Source organism: Telmatherina bonti (assembly GCF_933228915.1).
Source record: "Telmatherina bonti genome assembly, chromosome: 13".
Taxonomy (NCBI): Eukaryota; Metazoa; Chordata; class Actinopteri; order Atheriniformes; family Telmatherinidae; genus Telmatherina; species Telmatherina bonti.
The window spans coordinates 38,429,107-38,447,991 of NC_136611.1; the positions used below are offsets into that span (position 1 = coordinate 38,429,107).

The window sequence follows — 18,885 nt, forward strand, 5'->3', positions numbered from 1 at the left end:
TGAGGTACTGTGTGGAAATGAGGTACTGAGTGGAAATGAGGTAATGAATGGAAATGACGTACTGAGTGGAAACGAGGTACTGAGTGGAAAACGAGGTACTGAAAGGAAATGAGGTACTGAGTGGAAATGAGGTACTGAATGGAAATTAGATACTGCGTGGAAATGAGGTAATGAATGGAAATGACGTACTGAGTGGAAACGAGGTACTGAATGGAAATGAGGTACTGAGTGGAAACAAGGTACTGAATGGAAATGAGGTACTGAGTGGAAATGAGGTAATGAATGGAAATGAGGTACTGAGTGGAAACGAGGTACTGGGTGGAAATGAGGTAATGAATGGAAATGAGGTACTGAGTGGAAACGAGGTACTGAGTGGAAATGAGGTAATGAATGGAAATGAGGTACCGAGTGGAAACGAGGTACTGAAGGGAAATGAGGTACTGAGTTGAAACGAGGTACTGAGTGGAAACGAGGTACTGGGTGGAGATGAGGTACTGAATGGAAATGAGGTACTGGGTGGAGATGAGATTCTCAGTGGAAATGAGGTACTGAGTGGAAACGAGGTACTGAATGGAAATGAGGTACTGGGTGGAAACGAGGTACTGAGTGGAAAACGAGGTACTGAATGGAAATCAGGTACTGAGTGGAAATGAGGTAATGAATGGAAATGAGGTACTGAGTGGAAACGAGGTACTGGGTGGAAATGAGGTAATGAATGGAAATGAGGTACTGAGTGGAAACGAGGTACTGAGTGGAAATGAGGTAATGAATGGAAATGAGGTACCGAGTGGAAACGAGGTACTGAAGGGAAATGAGGTACTGAGTTGAAACGAGGTACTGAGTGGAAACGAGGTACTGGGTGGAGATGAGGTACTGAATGGAAATGAGGTACTGGGTGGAGATGAGATTCTCAGTGGAAATGAGGTACTGAGTGGAAACGAGGTACTGAATGGAAATGAGGTACTGGGTGGAAACGAGGTACTGAGTGGAAACGAGGTACTGAATGGAAATGAGGTACTGAGTGGAAATGAGGTACTGAATGGAAACGAGGTACTGAGTGGAAATGAGGTACTGAATTGAAATGAGGTGCTGAGTGGAAAGGAGGTACTGAGTGGAAACGAGGTACTAAATGGAAATGAGGTACTGAATGGAAACGAGGTACTGAGTGGAAAACGAGGTACTGAAAGGAAATGAGGTACTGAGTGGAAATGAGGTACTGAATGGAAACGAGGTACTGAGTGGAAAACAAGGTACTGAAAGGAAATGAGGTACTGAGTGGAAATGAGGTACTGAATGGAAATTAGATACTGCGTGGAAATGAGGTACTTGGTGGAAATGAGGTACTGAGTGGAAATGAGGTACTGGGTGGAAACGAGGTACAGAGTGGAAACGAGGTACTGAGTGGATTGGTAACATTAAATTCCAGGATATGGCTTTGGACTGGTTTCTGACAGATCCCACTCAGTTCATGATGATGGTGTTTATCTGCGCATGCCAGTTAGAAAGAGCATCCAGGGAGAAAACAGGGACATAATGAGGTAATGATGAGGTAAACATTTACCTTTTCTCGGGCTTTTCGACCAAAGCAGAACCAGTTCTGGTGCCAGAGCCAGTGTTAGGCTGTTCAGCTATGAAACCGGTTCTGGTTTCAACCAGAAGAGCCTGGTCGGTGCTGCGTCATCTAAAATTTTTTGGAAAGAATAAGGAAGAAGAAATCAGTCCTCAGTAGAGGATATTACATCTGATTATCTCACACTTCCTACACATTACTGAGCTAAACACAAAAATGCATCAAGATTTTGGAATACTTAAACAAAAGTGTCCTTTTTATAATTGTGTATAATTACACACCGACAGGAACAATAACTCTGAAAGAAACTACTAGAAATAAAAACACTTTATTAGAATGCACAACACTATAATACGGAGATGGGGTGATTGTTTTATTAGTCAATCCCTCCATCTAGGACCTCATGCGCCTCATCCGTCCAACCATGGCGCTGCTGTTGTCCTCTTGTCAGGCTTTCCAGCTAGCCAGAGGTGAACCTCCCATTCCTCTCAGCCCTGTCCTCCTGCAGGTTGTCCTCTCACCTGTCCAGGTACTCTGACAACTCAGCGTTCCAGTCCTGCTGTCATTCACCTGTTCATCACAAAAATAATGGAACTACTATCAGGACAAAGTGTGTCAATCCAAACTTTATTTACTTGTGGTCGGAGAACATTTAGGTAAAGTACATAACTGCTTTAAGGCACTTCTGAGAGAAACAGTCAAGTTGTTGTTTATACTGTTTACCTGGCCTGCAAGAGAGGATGATGAGGATGAAGGTGAGCTGTACGCCATGGCCGGAGTTAATTACGGGCGACGCCAATTCTGTTTATTAAAAAAAAAAACCATTTTTATACTCCACATCATATAACATAAGGACAACGTGTACATTTCTATGGAAAGTTTCTTTATCTGCAAACGCAGGTCATGTGAACAGTTTGCTTGGCTATTAGCATTGCTAACAAAATACACAAGTTATAAATGGTTCATACTGGACCCACAACGTTTCTAATATTACAAACCATCCCTGCTTTGCATATAATAACACGATGAAACAGCTACACTCACCAGATTCCATGTTGTTGATTTGAGGACGCCGCCGTGACGGGGTTCAGGGCGCCTGTTCAGTTTGCCGGCCGGTCACCAGGAGCAGAATTCAGGATCTAGAAATGTGGGTTTCTTTTGCTGCTCCTTTATGTTATTATGTTATTTATCTTTTTAATTCATTTAATGTAATTTTTGTACATTGATTTTATAGGGCTGAATGGTGGTGAGCCTCCCACGGGAGGTGGTGAGCCCACCTCCCGTGGGCTCACCATCTGCGGGAGGAGCCGTAGGGGTCGGGTGCAATGTGAGCTGGGCGGCAGCAAGGGGCGGGGACCCTGGCGGTCCGATCCCCGGCTGCAGAAGCTGGCTCTAGGGACGTGGAACGTCACCTCTCTGGTGGGGAAGGAGCCTGAGCTTGTGCGCGAGGTTGAGCGGTTCCGACTAGATATAGTTGGACTCACCTCGACGCATGGCTTGGGCTCTGGAACCAGAACCCTCGAGAGGGGCTGGACCTTCTTCCACTCTGGAGTTGCTCGTGGTGGGAGGCGCCAAGCAGGTGTGGGCATTCTCATCAGCCCCCAGCTTGGTGCCTGCACGTTGGGGTTTACCCCGGTGGATGAAAGGGTAGTTTCCCTCCACCTCCGGGTGGGGGGACGGGTCCTGACTGTTGTCTGTGCTTATGCACCGAACAGCAGTTCAGAGTACCCACCCTTTCTGGGGTCCTTGGAGGGAGTGCTGGAGGGTGCTCCTTCTGGGGACTCCATTGTTCTGCTGGGGGACTTCAATGCTCACGTGGGCAATGACAGTGAGACCTGGAGGGGAGTGATTGGGAGGCATGGTCCCCCCCCTCTGAACCCAAATGGTGTTTTGTTATTGGACTTCTGTGCTCGTCATGGATTGTCCATAACAAACACCATGTTCCAGCGTAAGAGTGTCCATATGTACACCTGGCATCAGGATTCCCTGGGCCACAGTTTGATGATCGACTTTGTAGTCGTATCGTCGGACCTGCGGCCACATGCCTTGGACACTCGGGTGAAGAGGGGGGCGGAGCTTCAACTGATCACCACCTGGTGGTGAGTTGGCTCAGATGGTGGGGGAGGAGGCCGGTCAGATCTGGCAGGCCCAAACGTGTTGTGAGGGTCTGCTGGGAACGTCTGGCTGAGTCCCCTGTCAGAGCGAGCTTCAACTCCCACCTTCAGCAGAGCTTCGAACATGTCCCGAGTGAGGCGGGGGACATTGAGTCTGAATGGGCTGTGTTCCGTGCCTCTATTGCTGAGGCGGCCAGCCGGAGCTGTGGCTGTAAGGTCGTTGGTGCCTGTCGTGGCGGTAATCCCAGGACTCGTTGGTGGACACCAGCAGTGAGGGATGCCGTCAAGCTGAAGAAGGAGTCCTATCGGGCCTTCTTGGCCTGTGGGACTCTGGAGGCAGCTGATGGGTACCGACGGGCTACCCATCAGGCTTCTGCTGTTGCCGAGGCAAAAACTCGGGCATGGGAGGAGTTCGGCGAGGCCATGGAGAAAGACTTCCGGACAGCTTCGAGGAGATTCTGGTCCACCATCTGGCGGCTCAGGAGGGGGAAGCAGTGCTCCATCAATACTGTGTACAGTGGAGATGGGGAGCTGCTGACCTCAACTCGGGACGTAGTGGGTCGGTGGAGGGAATACTTCGAAGACCTCCTCAATCCTACCAACACGTCTTCCGATGAGGAAGCAGAGCTGGTGGACTCAGGGGTGGACTCTCCTATCTCTGGGGCTGAAGTCGCTGAGGTGGTCAAAAAGCTCCTTGGCGGCAAGGCCCCGGGGGTGGATGAGATCCGCCCGGAGTTCCTTAAGGCTCTGGATGCTGTGGGGCTGTCCTGGCTGACACGCCTCTGCAGCATCGCGTGGACATCGGGGGCAGTACCGCTGGATTGGCAGACTGGGGTGGTGGTCCCCCTTTTTAAGAAGGGGGACCGGAGGCTGTGTTCCAATTACAGGGGAATCACACTCCTCAGCCTCCCTGGTAAGGTCTATTCAGGGGTCCTGGAGAGGAGGGTCCGCCGGATAGTCGAATCTCGGATTGAGGAGGAGCAGTGTGGTTTTCGTCCTGGTCGAGGAACAGTGGACCAGCTCTATACCCTCTTTGGGGTCCTGGAGGGGGGAATGGGAGTTTGCTCAACCAGTCTACATGTGTTTTGTGGACCTGGAGAAGGCGTTCCACCGTGTCCCCCGGGGGCTCCTGTGGGGGGTACTCCGGGAGTATGGGGTACCGGACCCCCTTGTACGAGCTGTCCGGTCCCTGTACGACAGGTGTCAGAGCTTCGTCCGCATTGCCGGTAGTAAGTCGGATCCGTTTCCGGTGAGGGTTGGACTCCGCCAAGGCTGCCCTTTATCACCGATTCTGTTCATAACTTATATGGACAGAATTTCTAGGCGCAGCCGAGGGGTTGAGGGGATCCGACTTGGTGGCCTCAGAATTGGGTCCCTGCTTTTTGCGGATGACGTGGTCCTGTTGGCTTCATCTGGTCGTGATCTCCAGCTCTCGCTTGAGCGATTCGCGGCCGAGTGTGAAGCGGCTGGGATGAGAATCAGCACCTCCAAATCTGAGACCATGGTCCTCAGCCGGAATAGGGTGGATTGCCCTCTCCGGGTCGGGAGTCAGGTCCTGCCTCAAGTGGAGTTTAAATATGTCGGGGTCTTGTTCACGAGTGAGGGAAGGATGGAGCGCGAGATGGACAGACGGATCAGTGTGACGTCTGCAGTAATGCGGGCTCTGCGCCGGTCTGTTGTGGTGAAGAAGGAGCTGAGCCAGAAGGCGAAGCTCTCCATTTACCAGTCGATCTACGTTCCTACCCTCACCTATGGTCATGAGCTGTGGGTCGTGACCGAAAGAAGGAGATCTCGTATACAGGCGGCTGAAATGAGTTTCCTCCGCAGGGTGGCCGGGCTCTCCCTTAGAGATAGGGTGAGGAGCTCGGTCATCCGGGAGGAGATCAGAGTAGAGCCGCTGCTCCTCCGCATCGAGAGGAACCAGATGAGGTGGCTCGGGCATCTGGTCAGGATGCCTCCTGGACCTCCCTGGTGAGGTGTTCCAGGCACGTCCCTCTGGGAGGAGACCCCGGGGAAGACCCAGGACACGCTGGAGGGATTATATCTCTCGGCTGGCCTGGGAACGCCTCGGGATCCCCCCCGCAGAGTTGGCAAATGTGGCTGGGGAGAGGGAAGTCTGGGCTTCCCTGCTTAGGCTGCTGCCCCCGCGACCCGACCCCAGATAAGTGGCAGAAGATGGATGGATGGATGATTTTATAGAAGCTCTAATTCTATTTGGACATTTTCCCAGTGTGGGCTTTGATGTGGAAGGCACCCTCGATTTTACTTCCATTTTTAATAAGTGGGATTTAGATCAAGCTGAATTCCATGCGGGGGATCTTTCATGCTGATTCTAAAGCAAACTTTCTTCTGTCCATGTCTGCAGAGGTCATGAACAATGTCATCAAGAAGGCTCGAGAAAAAGGAAAATGGAAGGTAATTATTCTGGTGGACCTTGTTTGTCCTCATCCATCCAGTCTGATGAAGAATAACTGTGATGCTTCTGATGCTGCAGGTTCTGGTGGTGGACAAGCTGAGTATGAGGATGATTTCATCCTGCTGTAAGATGACAGACATCATGTCAGAGGGAATCACCAGTAAGTATAATGCAGGAATATTCATCCATGTCCCATGGAGGCCGGAGCAGTGGAGGCGCTCTGCTGTGCTGTCTGCAGGACCGTTTTGGTTCCGGAACAACAAACAAGCAGAAAAATTGTTTAGTTTCTTTTTTAAAATATATATTTATCTTAATTTGACAGATTTAACTGCGATCAAAGTTTTGGTTATGGCGAGTGGAGGAAGAAGACGACAGAGGAGTGCCGTTGAAATAATGTTGATTTAAATAAAAAACACACACTTGTGCTCCTTGCTGGTATTTCCTGCAGCTGCTTGTCCAGGTTCTCTCTGTGCAGGGCATGGTTTTACTGCTGCAACTCATTTTATTTTCATGTTTCTTTTCATTACCTGGAGAAGGATCAGCTTTCTTTGCTTTGAGATGATGCAGGTGCTGTTTTGCTTCGTTACAGGTGTAGCCGTTGGTTGTTTGTCTCTGTACTTTTGTTGATTTGTTTATTTACTTTGTGGCTGTGATTGAAGATCTCATACTGTTGGTTTTCCCCGTCTGTCTCACTCTGTTTCCTTCCTCGTTGTTTCCTTCCATCTAGCTTCGTCTTCATGGTGCGCCAACTGGCCAGCAGGAATACATCTATTCAGCAACAGACAGTTATTATCATTATTATTAATAATAATGTAAAGCCCCTCCGGGCCAAGCCAGGTGGTCCGCCATGACGCAGGAGAAAAGAGGAGAAATGAGGAGAGAGGAGAAAGAGGAGAAATGAAGAGGAAGGAGAAATTAGGAGAAATTAGGAGAAATTAGGAGAATTGAGGAGAAAATAAAAATGAGGAGAAATGAGAAGTAATGAAGTAAAATGAGGAAAAGAGGAGAAATGAGTAGAAAGCGGAGATAAGAGGAGAAATTAGGAGAAATGAGGAGAAGGAGGAGAAGTGAGGAGAAATGATGTGAAAGAGGAGAAATGAGGAGAAAGAGGAGAAATGAGGACAAAGAGGAGAAATGAGGAGACCTACCAGAGATAGCGTTTACCTGCTTGTTTGTTTGTTTGTTTATGTTCAACATAACTCTAAAATTTTCATGAAATGTTCAGGACTTGTTGGAAACGTGAAGAACTGGTTTAGTTTTCTGATCCGGATCACCGTTTGGATACAGGAACTTTTTAAAGGCCTTGGTGGGGGTTTACGCTCTCCAAGTGTTTTTTAGAGGCCCATCGGGACTCTTCAGCAGGAGAGGGGAGGCAGGAGAGTGGGAGGCAGGAGAGTGGGAGGCAGGAGAGTGGGAGGCAGGAGAGGGGGCGTAGACCAGAGTCCATCCTGAAGTCCAGACGAGAGACCAGACAAGAATCCAGACCACAATCCAGATTAGAATCCAAACCACGTGGTGGTTGCATCCTGGGAGAGGAGGTGGGGGTGGTGGTTGCATCCCGGGAGAGGAGGTGGGGGTGGTGGTTGCATCCCTGGAGAGGAGGTGGGGGTGGTGGTTCCATCCCGGGAGAGGAGGTGGGGGTGGTGGTTGCATCCCGGGAGAGGAGGTGGGGGTGGTGGTTGCATCCCTGGAGAGGAGGTGGGGGTGGTGGTTCCATCCCGGGAGAGGAGGTGGGGGTGGTGGTTGCATCCCGGGAGAGGAGGTGGGGGTGGTGGTTGCATCCCGGGAGAGGAGGTGGGGGTGGTGGTTGCATCCCTGGAGAGGAGGTGGGGGTGGTGGTTCCATCCCTGGAGAGGAGGTGGGGGTGGTGTTTGCATCCCGGGAGAGGAGGTGGGGGTGGTGGTTGCATCCCGGGAGAGGAGGTGGGGGTGGTGGTTGCATCCCTGGAGAGGAGGTGGGGGTGGTGGTTCCATCCCGGGAGAGGAGGTGGGGGTGGTGGTTCCATCCCGGGAGAGGAGGTGGGGGTGGTGGTTGCATCCCTGGAGAGGAGGTGGGGGTGGTGGTTGCATCCCGGGAGAGGAGGTGGGGGTGGTGGTTGCATCCCGGGAGAGGAGGTGGGGGTGGTGGTTGCATCCCTGGAGAGGAGGTGGGGGTGGTGGTTCCATCCCGGGAGAGGAGGTGGGGGTGGTGGTTGCATCCCGGGAGAGGAGGTGGGGGTGGTGGTTGCATCCCTGGAGAGGAGGTGGGGGTGGTGGTTGCATCCCTGGAGAGGAGGTGGGGGTGGTGGTTGCATCCCGGGAGAGGAGGTGGGGGTGGTGGTTCCATCCCGGGAGAGGAGGTGGGGGTGGTGGTTCCATCCCGGGAGAGGAGGTGGGGGTGGTGGTTCCATCCCGGGAGAGGAGGTGGGGGTGGTGGTTGCATCCCTGGAGAGGAGGTGGGGGTGGTGGTTGCATCCCTGGAGAGGAGGTGGGGGTGGTGGTTGCATCCCTGGAGAGGAGGTGGGGGTGGTGGTTCCATCCCTGGAGAGGAGGTGGGGGTGGTGGTTCCATCCTGGGAGAAGAGGTGGGGGTGGTGGTTCCATCCCTGGAGAGGAGGTGGGGGTGGTGGTTGCATCCCTGGAGAGGAGGTGGGGGTGGTGGTTCCATCCCGGGAGAGGAGGTGGGGGTGGTGGTTGCATCCCGGGAGAGGAGGTGGGGGTGGTGGTTGCATCCCTGGAGAGGAGGTGGGGGTGGTGGTTCCATCCCTGGAGAGGAGGTGGGGGTGGTGGTTGCATCCCTGGAGAGGAGGTGGGGGTGGTGGTTGCATCCCGGGAGAGGAGGTGGGGGTGGTGGTTCCATCCCGGGAGAGGAGGTGGGGGTGGTGGTTCCATCCCGGGAGAGGAGGTGGGGGTGGTGGTTGCATCCCTGGAGAGGAGGTGGGGGTGGTGGTTGCATCCCTGGAGAGGAGGTGGGGGTGGTGGTTCCATCCCTGGAGAGGAGGTGGGGGTGGTGGTTCCATCCCGGGAGAAGAGGTGGGGGTGGTGGTTGCATCCCTGGAGAGGAGGTGGGGGTGGTGGTTGCATCCCGGGAGAGGAGGTGGGGGTGGTGGTTCCATCCCGGGAGAGGAGGTGGGGGTGGTGGTTCCATCCCGGGAGAGGAGGTGGGGGTGGTGGTTGCATCCCTGGAGAGGAGGTGGGGGTGGTGGTTGCATCCCTGGAGAGGAGGTGGGGGTGGTGGTTGCATCCCTGGAGAGGAGGTGGGGGTGGTGGTTCCATCCCTGGAGAGGAGGTGGGGGTGGTGGTTGCATCCCTGGAGAGGAGGTGGGGGTGGTGGTTGCATCCCGGGAGAGGAGGTGGGGGTGGTGGTTGCATCCCTGGAGAGGAGGTGGGGGTGGTGGTTCCATCCCGGGAGAGGAGGTGGGGGTGGTGGTTGCATCCCGGGAGAGGAGGTGGGGGTGGTGGTTGCATCCCTGGAGAGGAGGTGGGGGTGGTGGTTCCATCCCTGGAGAGGAGGTGGGGGTGGTGGTTGCATCCCGGGAGAGGAGGTGGGGGTGGTGGTTGCATCCCTGGAGAGGAGGTGGGGGTGGTGGTTGCATCCCTGGAGAGGAGGTGGGGGTGGTGGTTGCATCCCTGGAGAGGAGGTGGGGGTGGTGGTTCCATCCCGGGAGAGGAGGTGGGGGTGGTGGTTGCATCCCGGGAGAGGAGGTGGGGGTGGTGGTTGCATCCCTGGAGAGGAGGTGGGGGTGGTGGTTGCATCCCTGGAGAGGAGGTGGGGGTGGTGGTTGCATCCCTGGAGAGGAGGTGGGGGTGGTGGTTGCATCCCTGGAGAGGAGGTGGGGGTGGTGGTTGCATCCCTGGAGAGGAGGTGGGGGTGGTGGTTGCATCCCTGGAGAGGAGGTGGGGGTGGTGGTTCCATCCCGGGAGAGGAGGTGGGGGTGGTGGTTGCATCCCGGGAGAGGAGGTGGGGGTGGTGGTTGCATCCCTGGAGAGGAGGTGGGGGTGGTGGTTCCATCCCTGGAGAGGAGGTGGGGGTGGTGGTTCCATCCCGGGAGAGGAGGTGGGGGTGGTGGTTGCATCCCTGGAGAGGAGGTGGGGGTGGTGGTTGCATCCCGGGAGAGGAGGTGGGGGTGGTGGTTGCATCCCGGGAGAGGAGGTGGGGGTGGTGGTTCCATCCCGGGAGAGGAGGTGGGGGTGGTGGTTCCATCCCGGGAGAGGAGGTGGGGGTGGTGGTTGCATCCCTGGAGAGGAGGTGGGGGTGGTGGTTGCATCCCTGGAGAGGAGGTGGGGGTGGTGGTTCCATCCCGGGAGAGGAGGTGGGGGTGGTGGTTCCATCCCGGGAGAGGAGGTGGGGGTGGTGGTTCCATCCCGGGAGAGGAGGTGGGGGTGGTGGTTCCATCCCGGGAGAGGAGGTGGGGGTGGTGGTTGCATCCCTGGAGAGGAGGTGGGGGTGGTGGTTGCATCCCTGGAGAGGAGGTGGGGGTGGTGGTTCCATCCCTGGAGAGGAGGTGGGGGTGGTGGTTCCATCCCGGGAGAAGAGGTGGGGGTGGTGGTTGCATCCCTGGAGAGGAGGTGGGGGTGGTGGTTGCATCCCGGGAGAGGAGGTGGGGGTGGTGGTTCCATCCCGGGAGAGGAGGTGGGGGTGGTGGTTGCATCCCTGGAGAGGAGGTGGGGGTGGTGGTTGCATCCCTGGAGAGGAGGTGGGGGTGGTGGTTGCATCCCTGGAGAGGAGGTGGGGGTGGTGGTTCCATCCCGGGAGAGGAGGTGGGGGTGGTGGTTGCATCCCGGGAGAGGAGGTGGGGGTGGTGGTTCCATCCCGGGAGAGGAGGTGGGGGTGGTGGTTGCATCCCGGGAGAGGAGGTGGGGGTGGTGGTTCCATCCCGGGAGAGGAGGTGGGGGTGGTGGTTCCATCCCGGGAGAGGAGGTGGGGGTGGTGGTTGCATCCCGGGAGAGGAGGTGGGGGTGGTGGTTCCATCCCGGGAGAGGAGGTGGGGGTGGTGGTTCCATCCCGGGAGAGGAGGTGGGGGTGGTGAAGGGATACAAGCACCTCAGACTTTAGCTGGGCTGAAATGGAGTCCAGAAGAAAGGATAGAGCGATTACAATGTGTTCTGCAGCATCTGTTGGAGCAGCAGAACCAGAACCTGAGACATTAGGGAACTGAACAAACTGATCCAGAAGTTCTGGTTCTGTCCTGCGAACTAATCTGGAGCTCCCGGAGATACTTTTCCAGAAGAGTGCTACACAAGTCGCTGAGCTCATGCAGCCATGTTCTTGTCTAATCTGATTCGTTACTGTGACTCCTGATCCTCCCTGTTATGTGTTCCTCAGTTGTGGAAGACATAACCAAGAAGCGTGAACCTCTGCCCAGCATGGAGGCCATCTACCTGATCACTCCATCCGATGAGGTAAAGCATCCAGCTGCCTCTCAGACAGCTGGCATTGTACTCAAGTTTTCTTTCTGTATGGCATTTTTTCATTTGAATCTACAATCAGTTGCACTGTCCTGCATGGATGCAGTGTTCCTCTCACTGAGATTATAATTCTTACTCTGTGCTGCTTCAGTCTGTCGAGGGACTGATTGATGACTTCAGAGATCCACAGGCTCCGAGGTACCGAGCAGCCCATGTCTTCTTCACAGACAGTAAGTAGATCCAGTTATTTTGTTGTATATTATTCTTTGAAATGCACAAATTCACTCTGATATTCAGAAAAAGGAGGTTCTTTAGGAGGTTGGATACTGATAAACTCCATGTGTGGAGTTGCATGGTTGCATGGAGTTTATCATGGAGTTTCCAGATCCAGCAGGTTTGATGGAGTTTTTACAGATGCACCTTTTAAAACACATCTCTAGCTTGTGCTAAATATATATGGACTACAGTTCATATATGCCGCCTGTGGGACCCTGGCGGTCCGATCCCCGGCTGCAGAAGCTGGCTCTAGGGACGTGGAACGTCACCTCTCTGGTGGGGAAGGAGCCTGAGCTTGTGCGCGTGGTTGAGCGGTTCCGGCTAGATATAGTTGGACTCACCTCGACGCATGGCTTGGGCTCTGGAACCAGTACCCTCGAGAGGGGCTGGACCTTCTTCCACTCTGGAGTTGCTCATGGTGAGAGGCACCGAGCAGGTGTGGGCATTCTCATCAGCCCCCAGCTTGGTGCCTGCACGTTGGGGTTTACCCCGGTGGATGAAAGGATAGTTTCCCTCCACCTCCGGGTGGGGGGACGGGTCCTGAGTGTTGTCTGTGCTTATGCACCGAACAGCAGTTCAGAGTACCCACCCTTTCTGGAGTCCTTGGAGGGAGTGCTGGAGGGTGCTCCTTCTGGGGACTCCATTGTTCTGCTGGGGGACTTGGGGGGCAATGACAGTGAGACCTGGAGGGGAGTGATTGGGAGGCATGCCCCCCCCCCCCCCCCCCCCCCCCCCCTCTGAACCCAAATGGTGTTTTGTTATTGGACTTCTGTGCTCATCATGGATTGTCCATAACGAACACCATGTTCCAACATAAGAGTGTCCATATGTACACCTGGCATCAGGATTCCCTGGGCCGCAGTTCCATGATCGATTTTGTAGTCGTATCGTCGGACCTGCGGCCACATGCCTTGGACACTCGGGTGAAGAGGGGGGTGGAGCTTCAACTGATCACCACCTGGTGGTGAGTTGGCTCAGATGGTGGGGGAGGAGGCCGGTCAGATCTGGCAGGCCCAAACGTGTTGTGAGGGTCTGCTGGGAACATCTGGCTGAGTCCCCTGTCAGAGCGAGCTTCAACTCCCACCTTCAGCAGAGCTTCAACCATGTCCTGAGTGAGGCGGGGACATTGAGTCTGAATGGGCTGTGTTCCGTGCCTCTATTGCTGAGGCGGCCAGCCGGAGCTGTGGCTGTAAGGTCGTTGGTGCCTGTCGTGGCGGTAATCCCAGGACTCGTTGGTGGACACCAGCAGTGAGGGATGCCGTCAAGCTGAAGAAGGAGTCCTATCGGGCCTTCTTGGCCTGTGGGACTCTGGAGGCAGCTGATGGGTACCGACAGGCTAAGCGGCATGCGGCTTTGGCTGTCGCCAAGGCAAAAACTCGGGCATGGGAGGAGTTCGGCGAGGCCATGGAGAAAGACTTCCGGACGGCTTCGAGGAGATTCTGGTCCACCATCCGGCGGCTCAGGAGGGGGAAGCAGTGCTCCATCAACACTGTGTACAGTGGAGATGGGGAGCTGCTGACCTCAACTCGGGACGTAGTGGGTCGGTGGAAGGAATACTTCGAAGACCTCCTTAGTCCTACCAACACGTCTTCCCATGAGGAAGCAGAGCTGGTGGACTCAGGGGTGGACTCTCCTATCTCTGGGGCTGAAGTCGCTGAGGTGGTCAAAAAGCTCCTTGGCGGCAAGGCCCCAGGGGTGGATGAGATCCGCCCGGAGTTCCTTAAGGCTCTGGATGCTGTGGGGCTGTCCTGGCTGACACGCCTCTGCAGCATCGCGTGGACATCGGGGACAGTGCCGCTGGATTGGCAGACTGGGGTGGTGGTCCCCACTTTTAAGAAGGGGGACCAGAGGGTGTGTTCCAATTACAGGGGAATCACACTCCTCAGCCTCCCTGGTAAGGTCTATTCAGGGGTCCTGCAGAGGAGGGTCCACTGGATAGTCGAATCTCGGATTGAGGAGGAGCAGTGTGGTTTTCGTCCTGGCTGCGGAACAGTGGAACAGTTCTATACCCTCTTTGGGGTCCTGGAGGGGGGAATGGGAGTTTGCCCAACCAGTCTACATGTGTTTTGTGGACCTGGAGAAGGCGTTCCACCGTGTCCCCCGGGGGCTCCTGTGGGGGGTACTCCGGAAGTATGGGGGACCGGACCCCCTTGTACGAGCTGTCCGGTCCCTGTACAACAGGTGTCAGAGCTTGGTCCGCATTGCTGGTAGTAAGTCGGATTCGTTTCCGGTGAGGGTTGGACTCCGCCAAGGCTGCCCTTTATCACCATGGTCCTCAGCCGGAATAGGGTGGATTGCCCTCTCCAGGTCGGGAGTCAGGTCCTGCCTCAGGTGGAGGAGTTTGAATATATCAGGGTCTTGTTCAGAGTGAGCGAAGGATGGAGCGTGAGATGGACAGACGGATCGGTGCGGCGTCTGCAGTAATGCGGGCTCTGCACCGGTCTGTCGTGGTGAAGAAGGAGCTGAGCCAGAAGGCGAAGCTCTCGATTTACCAGTCGATCTACGTTCCTACCCTCACCTATGGTCATGAGCTGTGGGTCGTGACCGAAAGAAGGAGATCTTGTATACAGGCGGCTGAAATGGGTTTCCTCTGCAGGGTGGCCGGGCTCTCCCTTAGAGATAGGGTGAGGAGCTCAGTCATCCGGGAGGAGATCAGAGTAGAGCCGCTGCTCCTCCACATCGAGAGGAACCAGTTGAGGTGGCTCGGGCATCTGGTCAGGATGCCTCCTGGACCTCCCTGGTGAGGTGTTCCAGGCACGACTCTCTGGGAGGAGACCCCGGGGAAGACCCAGGACACGCTGGAGGGATTATATCTCTCGGCTGGCCTGGGAACGCCTCGGGATCCCCCCGCAGAGTTGGCAAATGTGGCTGGGGAGAGGGAAGTCTGGGCTTCCCTGCTAAGGCTGCTGCCCCCGCAACCCGACCCGGATAAGTGGCAGAAGATGGATGGATTGCGTTAAAATGTCATAAAGATAAAGATTTAAATTGGTATTACCTCAGCAGATGAAGCAGATTATAAGTGTCCTGTCACAAAAAACTCCACCAATATCAATTTATTCCTTATTTATGTATATTCAGATCGTTTTCAGGCCTTACATCGGAGGATGGCCACAGGATCACCCTTTGATACAGTATTAGCATTGACTTGGTGCTTGTTCACTCGTAGCTTACTGGACACATGAACACTTTTATATTTACGCCAGCATGGGGGTCCTCAGAACTGTGAAGGCATTATCTGTTGTCCATGCGCTGGCGTTTGTATTTACAATATCAGATACTGCTCCAGATAAAGGACGACATTAAAGACAGTGATTTTCCACCTATCCAGATATCGTCAGGGCATGTTTCGTGTTTTGTAGAAGTGATGTGATGAGATGGAAAGTTATTCTGATTGGATGGATTAGAGATGCTACCTAAAGGTTTGATTTGCAGATATGCAGTTATGTGGATATATGTGTATGGATTGGTTTTTGAAAAACGAGGTTGTGTGGACTCGTTTTTTTTACTGGCCGGAGGAGAAGATATAACCCGGCTATATGTGGACGAGGCTTTGTCTTCATGTCGTGTACATGTTGCATCATTGTTATGGTTCATAATTGATCTTTTATGGAAAATGATGTTACTGAAGAGTCTTTACAATTCATTAATTATAGTATTTAACATCACATTTAATCACAATTATAAAGTTAAGTCATTATGACATTCTAAGATGAACATGAAACTAAATGTTAGCATTACACAAATGTATATGTCTTCTAATCCAAACACATAATTTCTGTATGTCTATCAGATAGTAAAACAGACAGACTGCTGTCTTCAAGTGCACCCCCTCCTTCCTCCCATCACGGCTGCAAATCATTCTGTGGCATCACCTGGCTGGGATTAGCTCCATCTCACCTCACCTCTTTCATCTGCTCCACTGATTCGCTGCCCTGGGAACCAATGGTTGCTGCACATGTCTCCTTCTCAGTAGAAAAAATAGAACCGCCTCATTTTACGACCAGCTCGCAGGGGAAAAGGACACAACATAAAATAAGGTTTTTGGGAATTTATTGTCGTTCAAAACAAACGTCTGGACAAGCTGGGGGAAGGGCAGGTGGTGTACCAGGTGTCAAACTCCAGTCCTCGAGGACCTGTATCATGCAGGTTTTTGTTGTCTCCATGCTCCAACACATATGACCAAAATTAATAAACAGGTTGACAATAAGTTGCTGGATTTAACTGATTTGAATCAGGTGTGTTGGTGGATACCAGCCCTCGAGGACTGGAGTTTGACATCCCAACAAACAACGAACTGAAGCAGCACCACCAACAACACAGCTGTCTCCACGAGACAGCTGCCCTCTGCATTCTGTGTGGAGACTGAGCCTGGCTTCTGGTTTCTGTGTTGTCACTAGTGCTGCTCCAGTTTGTTGTTTGTTTATTTGTTTACTATGTCTTACCTTCCCCCTGACTTGTGGGACAAGGTAAGACAGCTCTTTTTATACTGAGAAGGAGATACGTGCAGCGACCATTGGCTCCCAGGGCAGGTGGAGCTAATCCCAGCCAGGTGATGCCACAGAGTGGTGATGGGAGGAATGAGGAGGTGCACTTGAAGACAGCTGTAAGAATAGACAGACAGATGGACGGACAGATAGATGTATAGATATGGATGGAAGAAGGTTTGTATTTGGAACAGTTTTCTGATGCACTCGTGTTTGTCTGTGAATCCCTGCAGCGATCCCAGACTCCCTGTTTGGACTGCTCACCAAATCTCGCGCCTCCAAAGCCATGAAGGCCTTGACTGAGATCCACATCGCCTTTCTGCCCTATGAATCTCAGGTGAGATTATGTCTACTCTTAGAAGCTATTTATCCGTTTAGTGGTCTGTGTTGAATTGTTGTAAGAGAGAGATGAAGCTAAGACTCAGCTGGTGACACACAGTGAAGTTACTGTACATTACAACCTCTATGTTTTTCACATGAAATCTTCGTCATGTGCAGCAGCTTTAGTGGAAAGTCTGCAGGCCAGCAGGGCTCCACATGCAGCAGCTGTCCTGCAGCACTTGTCTTTGTCAGTACATCGGTTTATCACTTTCTACTAGTTAAATACCACAGCATGGGTGCATTGAAGGGGTTCAGTCTACATCCACCACTCATTGAAAACACAACTTGGAAAACAACACCAAGCGATGTGACAGCAGCTTCAATCAGTTCCCTCGCGTGAGTTAGAATCAACATCATTTAGAAGATACTAAATTTAAGAAATGATTAGACTGAGACATTCATTTGACATAAAAAACTGGGAAAAAAGGGAAAGTACATAAAGTTAAAACAGTTTACAGAAACAACTAGCTTTAACTTTTATTTAAAAGATTAGAATTTTTATTAAAAAGGTGTTTAATTTTCATTTGTAATAACATTTTTCATCAGTGTGCCAACTCTACCAAATGAAACTGAGTTTACAATTTTACCATGTAATTCATGCCCTCCCTGAGCCGTCACCTTATTGTGGTGGAGGGGTTTGTGCGTCCCGAAAATCCTACCAGCTATGTCGTCGGGGGCTTTATGCCCCTGGTAGGGTCACCCATGGCAAACAGGTGTCTAGGGGAGGGACCAGACCAAGTACGGCTCATCGACCTCTACGATGACGACCCACCTGGGCATGAATGTTCCCTTGCCCGGACGCGGGTTACCGGGACCCCCCTCTGGAGCCAGGCCTGGAGGTGAGGCACATGAGAGAGCGTCTGTTTGCTGGGCATTTGCCCATGGGACCCGATCGGGCTCAGCCCGAAAAGGTTACATGGGCCCCACCTCCCGTGGGCTCACCATCTGCGGGAGGAGCCGTAGGGGTCGGGTGCAATGTGAGCTGGGCGGCAGCAAGAGGCGGGGACCCTGGTGGTCCGATCCCCGGCTGCAGAAGCTGGCTCTAGGGACGTGGAACGTCACCTCTCTGGTGGGGAAGGAGCCTGAGCTTGTGCGCGAGGTTGAGCGGTTCCGACTAGATATAGTTGGACTCACCTCGACGCATGGCTTGGGCTCTGGAACCAGTACCCTCGAGAGGGGCTGGACCTTCTTCCACTCTGGAGTTGCTCGTGGTGGGAGGCGCCAAGCAGGTGTGGGCATTCTCATCAGCCCCCAGCTTGGTGCCTGCACGTTGGGGTTTATCCCAGTGGATGAAAGAGTAGTTTCCCTCCGCCTCCGGGTGGGGGGACGGGTCCTGACTGTTGTCTGTGCTGATGCACCGAACAGCAGTTCAGAGTACCCACCCTTTCTGGAGTCCTTGGAGGGAGTGCTGGAGGGTGCTCCTTCTGGGGACTCCATTGTTCTGCTGGGGGACTTCAATGCTCACGTGGGCAATGACAGTGAGACCTGGAGGGGAGTGACTGGGAGGCATGGTCCCCCCCCCCTCTGAACCCAAATGGTGTTTTGTCATTGGACTTCTGTGCTCATCATGGATTGTCCATAACGAACACCATGTTCCAGCATAAGAGTGTCCATATGTACACCTGGCATCAGGATTCCCTGGGCCACAGTTTGATGATCGATTTTGTAGTCGTATCGTCGGACCTGCAGCCACATGCCTTGGACACTCAGGTGAAGAGGGGGGCGGAGCTTCAACTGATCACCACCTGGTGGTGAGTTGGCTCAGATGGTGGGGGAGGAAGCCGGTCAGAGCTGGCAGGCCCAAACGTGTTGTGAGGGTCTGCTGGGAACATCTGGCTGAGTCCCCCGTCAGAGCGAGCTTCAACTCCCACCTTCAGCAGAGCTTCAACCATGTCCCGGGTGAGGTGGGGGACATTGAGTCCGAATGGGCTGCCTCTATTGCTGAGGCGGCCAGCCGGAGCTGTGGCTGTAAGGTCGTTGGTGCCTGTCGTGGCGGTAATCCCAGGACTCGTTGGTGGACACCAGCAGTGAGGGATGCCGTCAAGCTGAAGAAGGAGTCCTATCGGGCCTTCTTGGCCTGTGGGACTCTGGAGGCAGCTGATGGGTACCGACAGGCTAAGCGGCATGCGGCTTCGGCTGTCGCCAAGCCAAAAACTCAGGCATAGGAGGAGTTCGGCGAGGCCATGGAGAAAGACTTCCGGACGGCTTCGAGGAGATTCTGGTCCACCATCCGGCGGCTCAGGAGGGGGAAGCAGAGC

The 18,885-nt window shown here is 53.7% G+C and overlaps 1 protein-coding gene across 1 annotated transcript in view; it reads left to right on the forward strand.

Annotated features, from left to right (window-relative positions):
• stxbp1b (syntaxin binding protein 1b) overlaps positions 1 to 18,885 on the forward strand; it is a 161,352-nt gene that overhangs the window by 99,133 nt on the left and 43,334 nt on the right. The window contains exons 2-6 of the mRNA XM_079251815.1: positions 6,050 to 6,099; positions 6,179 to 6,260; positions 11,404 to 11,480; positions 11,638 to 11,716; positions 16,480 to 16,583. Coding sequence (XP_079107941.1) covers positions 6,050 to 6,099; positions 6,179 to 6,260; positions 11,404 to 11,480; positions 11,638 to 11,716; positions 16,480 to 16,583 — 392 coding nt within the window. The remainder of the gene's footprint in view (positions 1 to 6,049; positions 6,100 to 6,178; positions 6,261 to 11,403; positions 11,481 to 11,637; positions 11,717 to 16,479; positions 16,584 to 18,885) is intronic.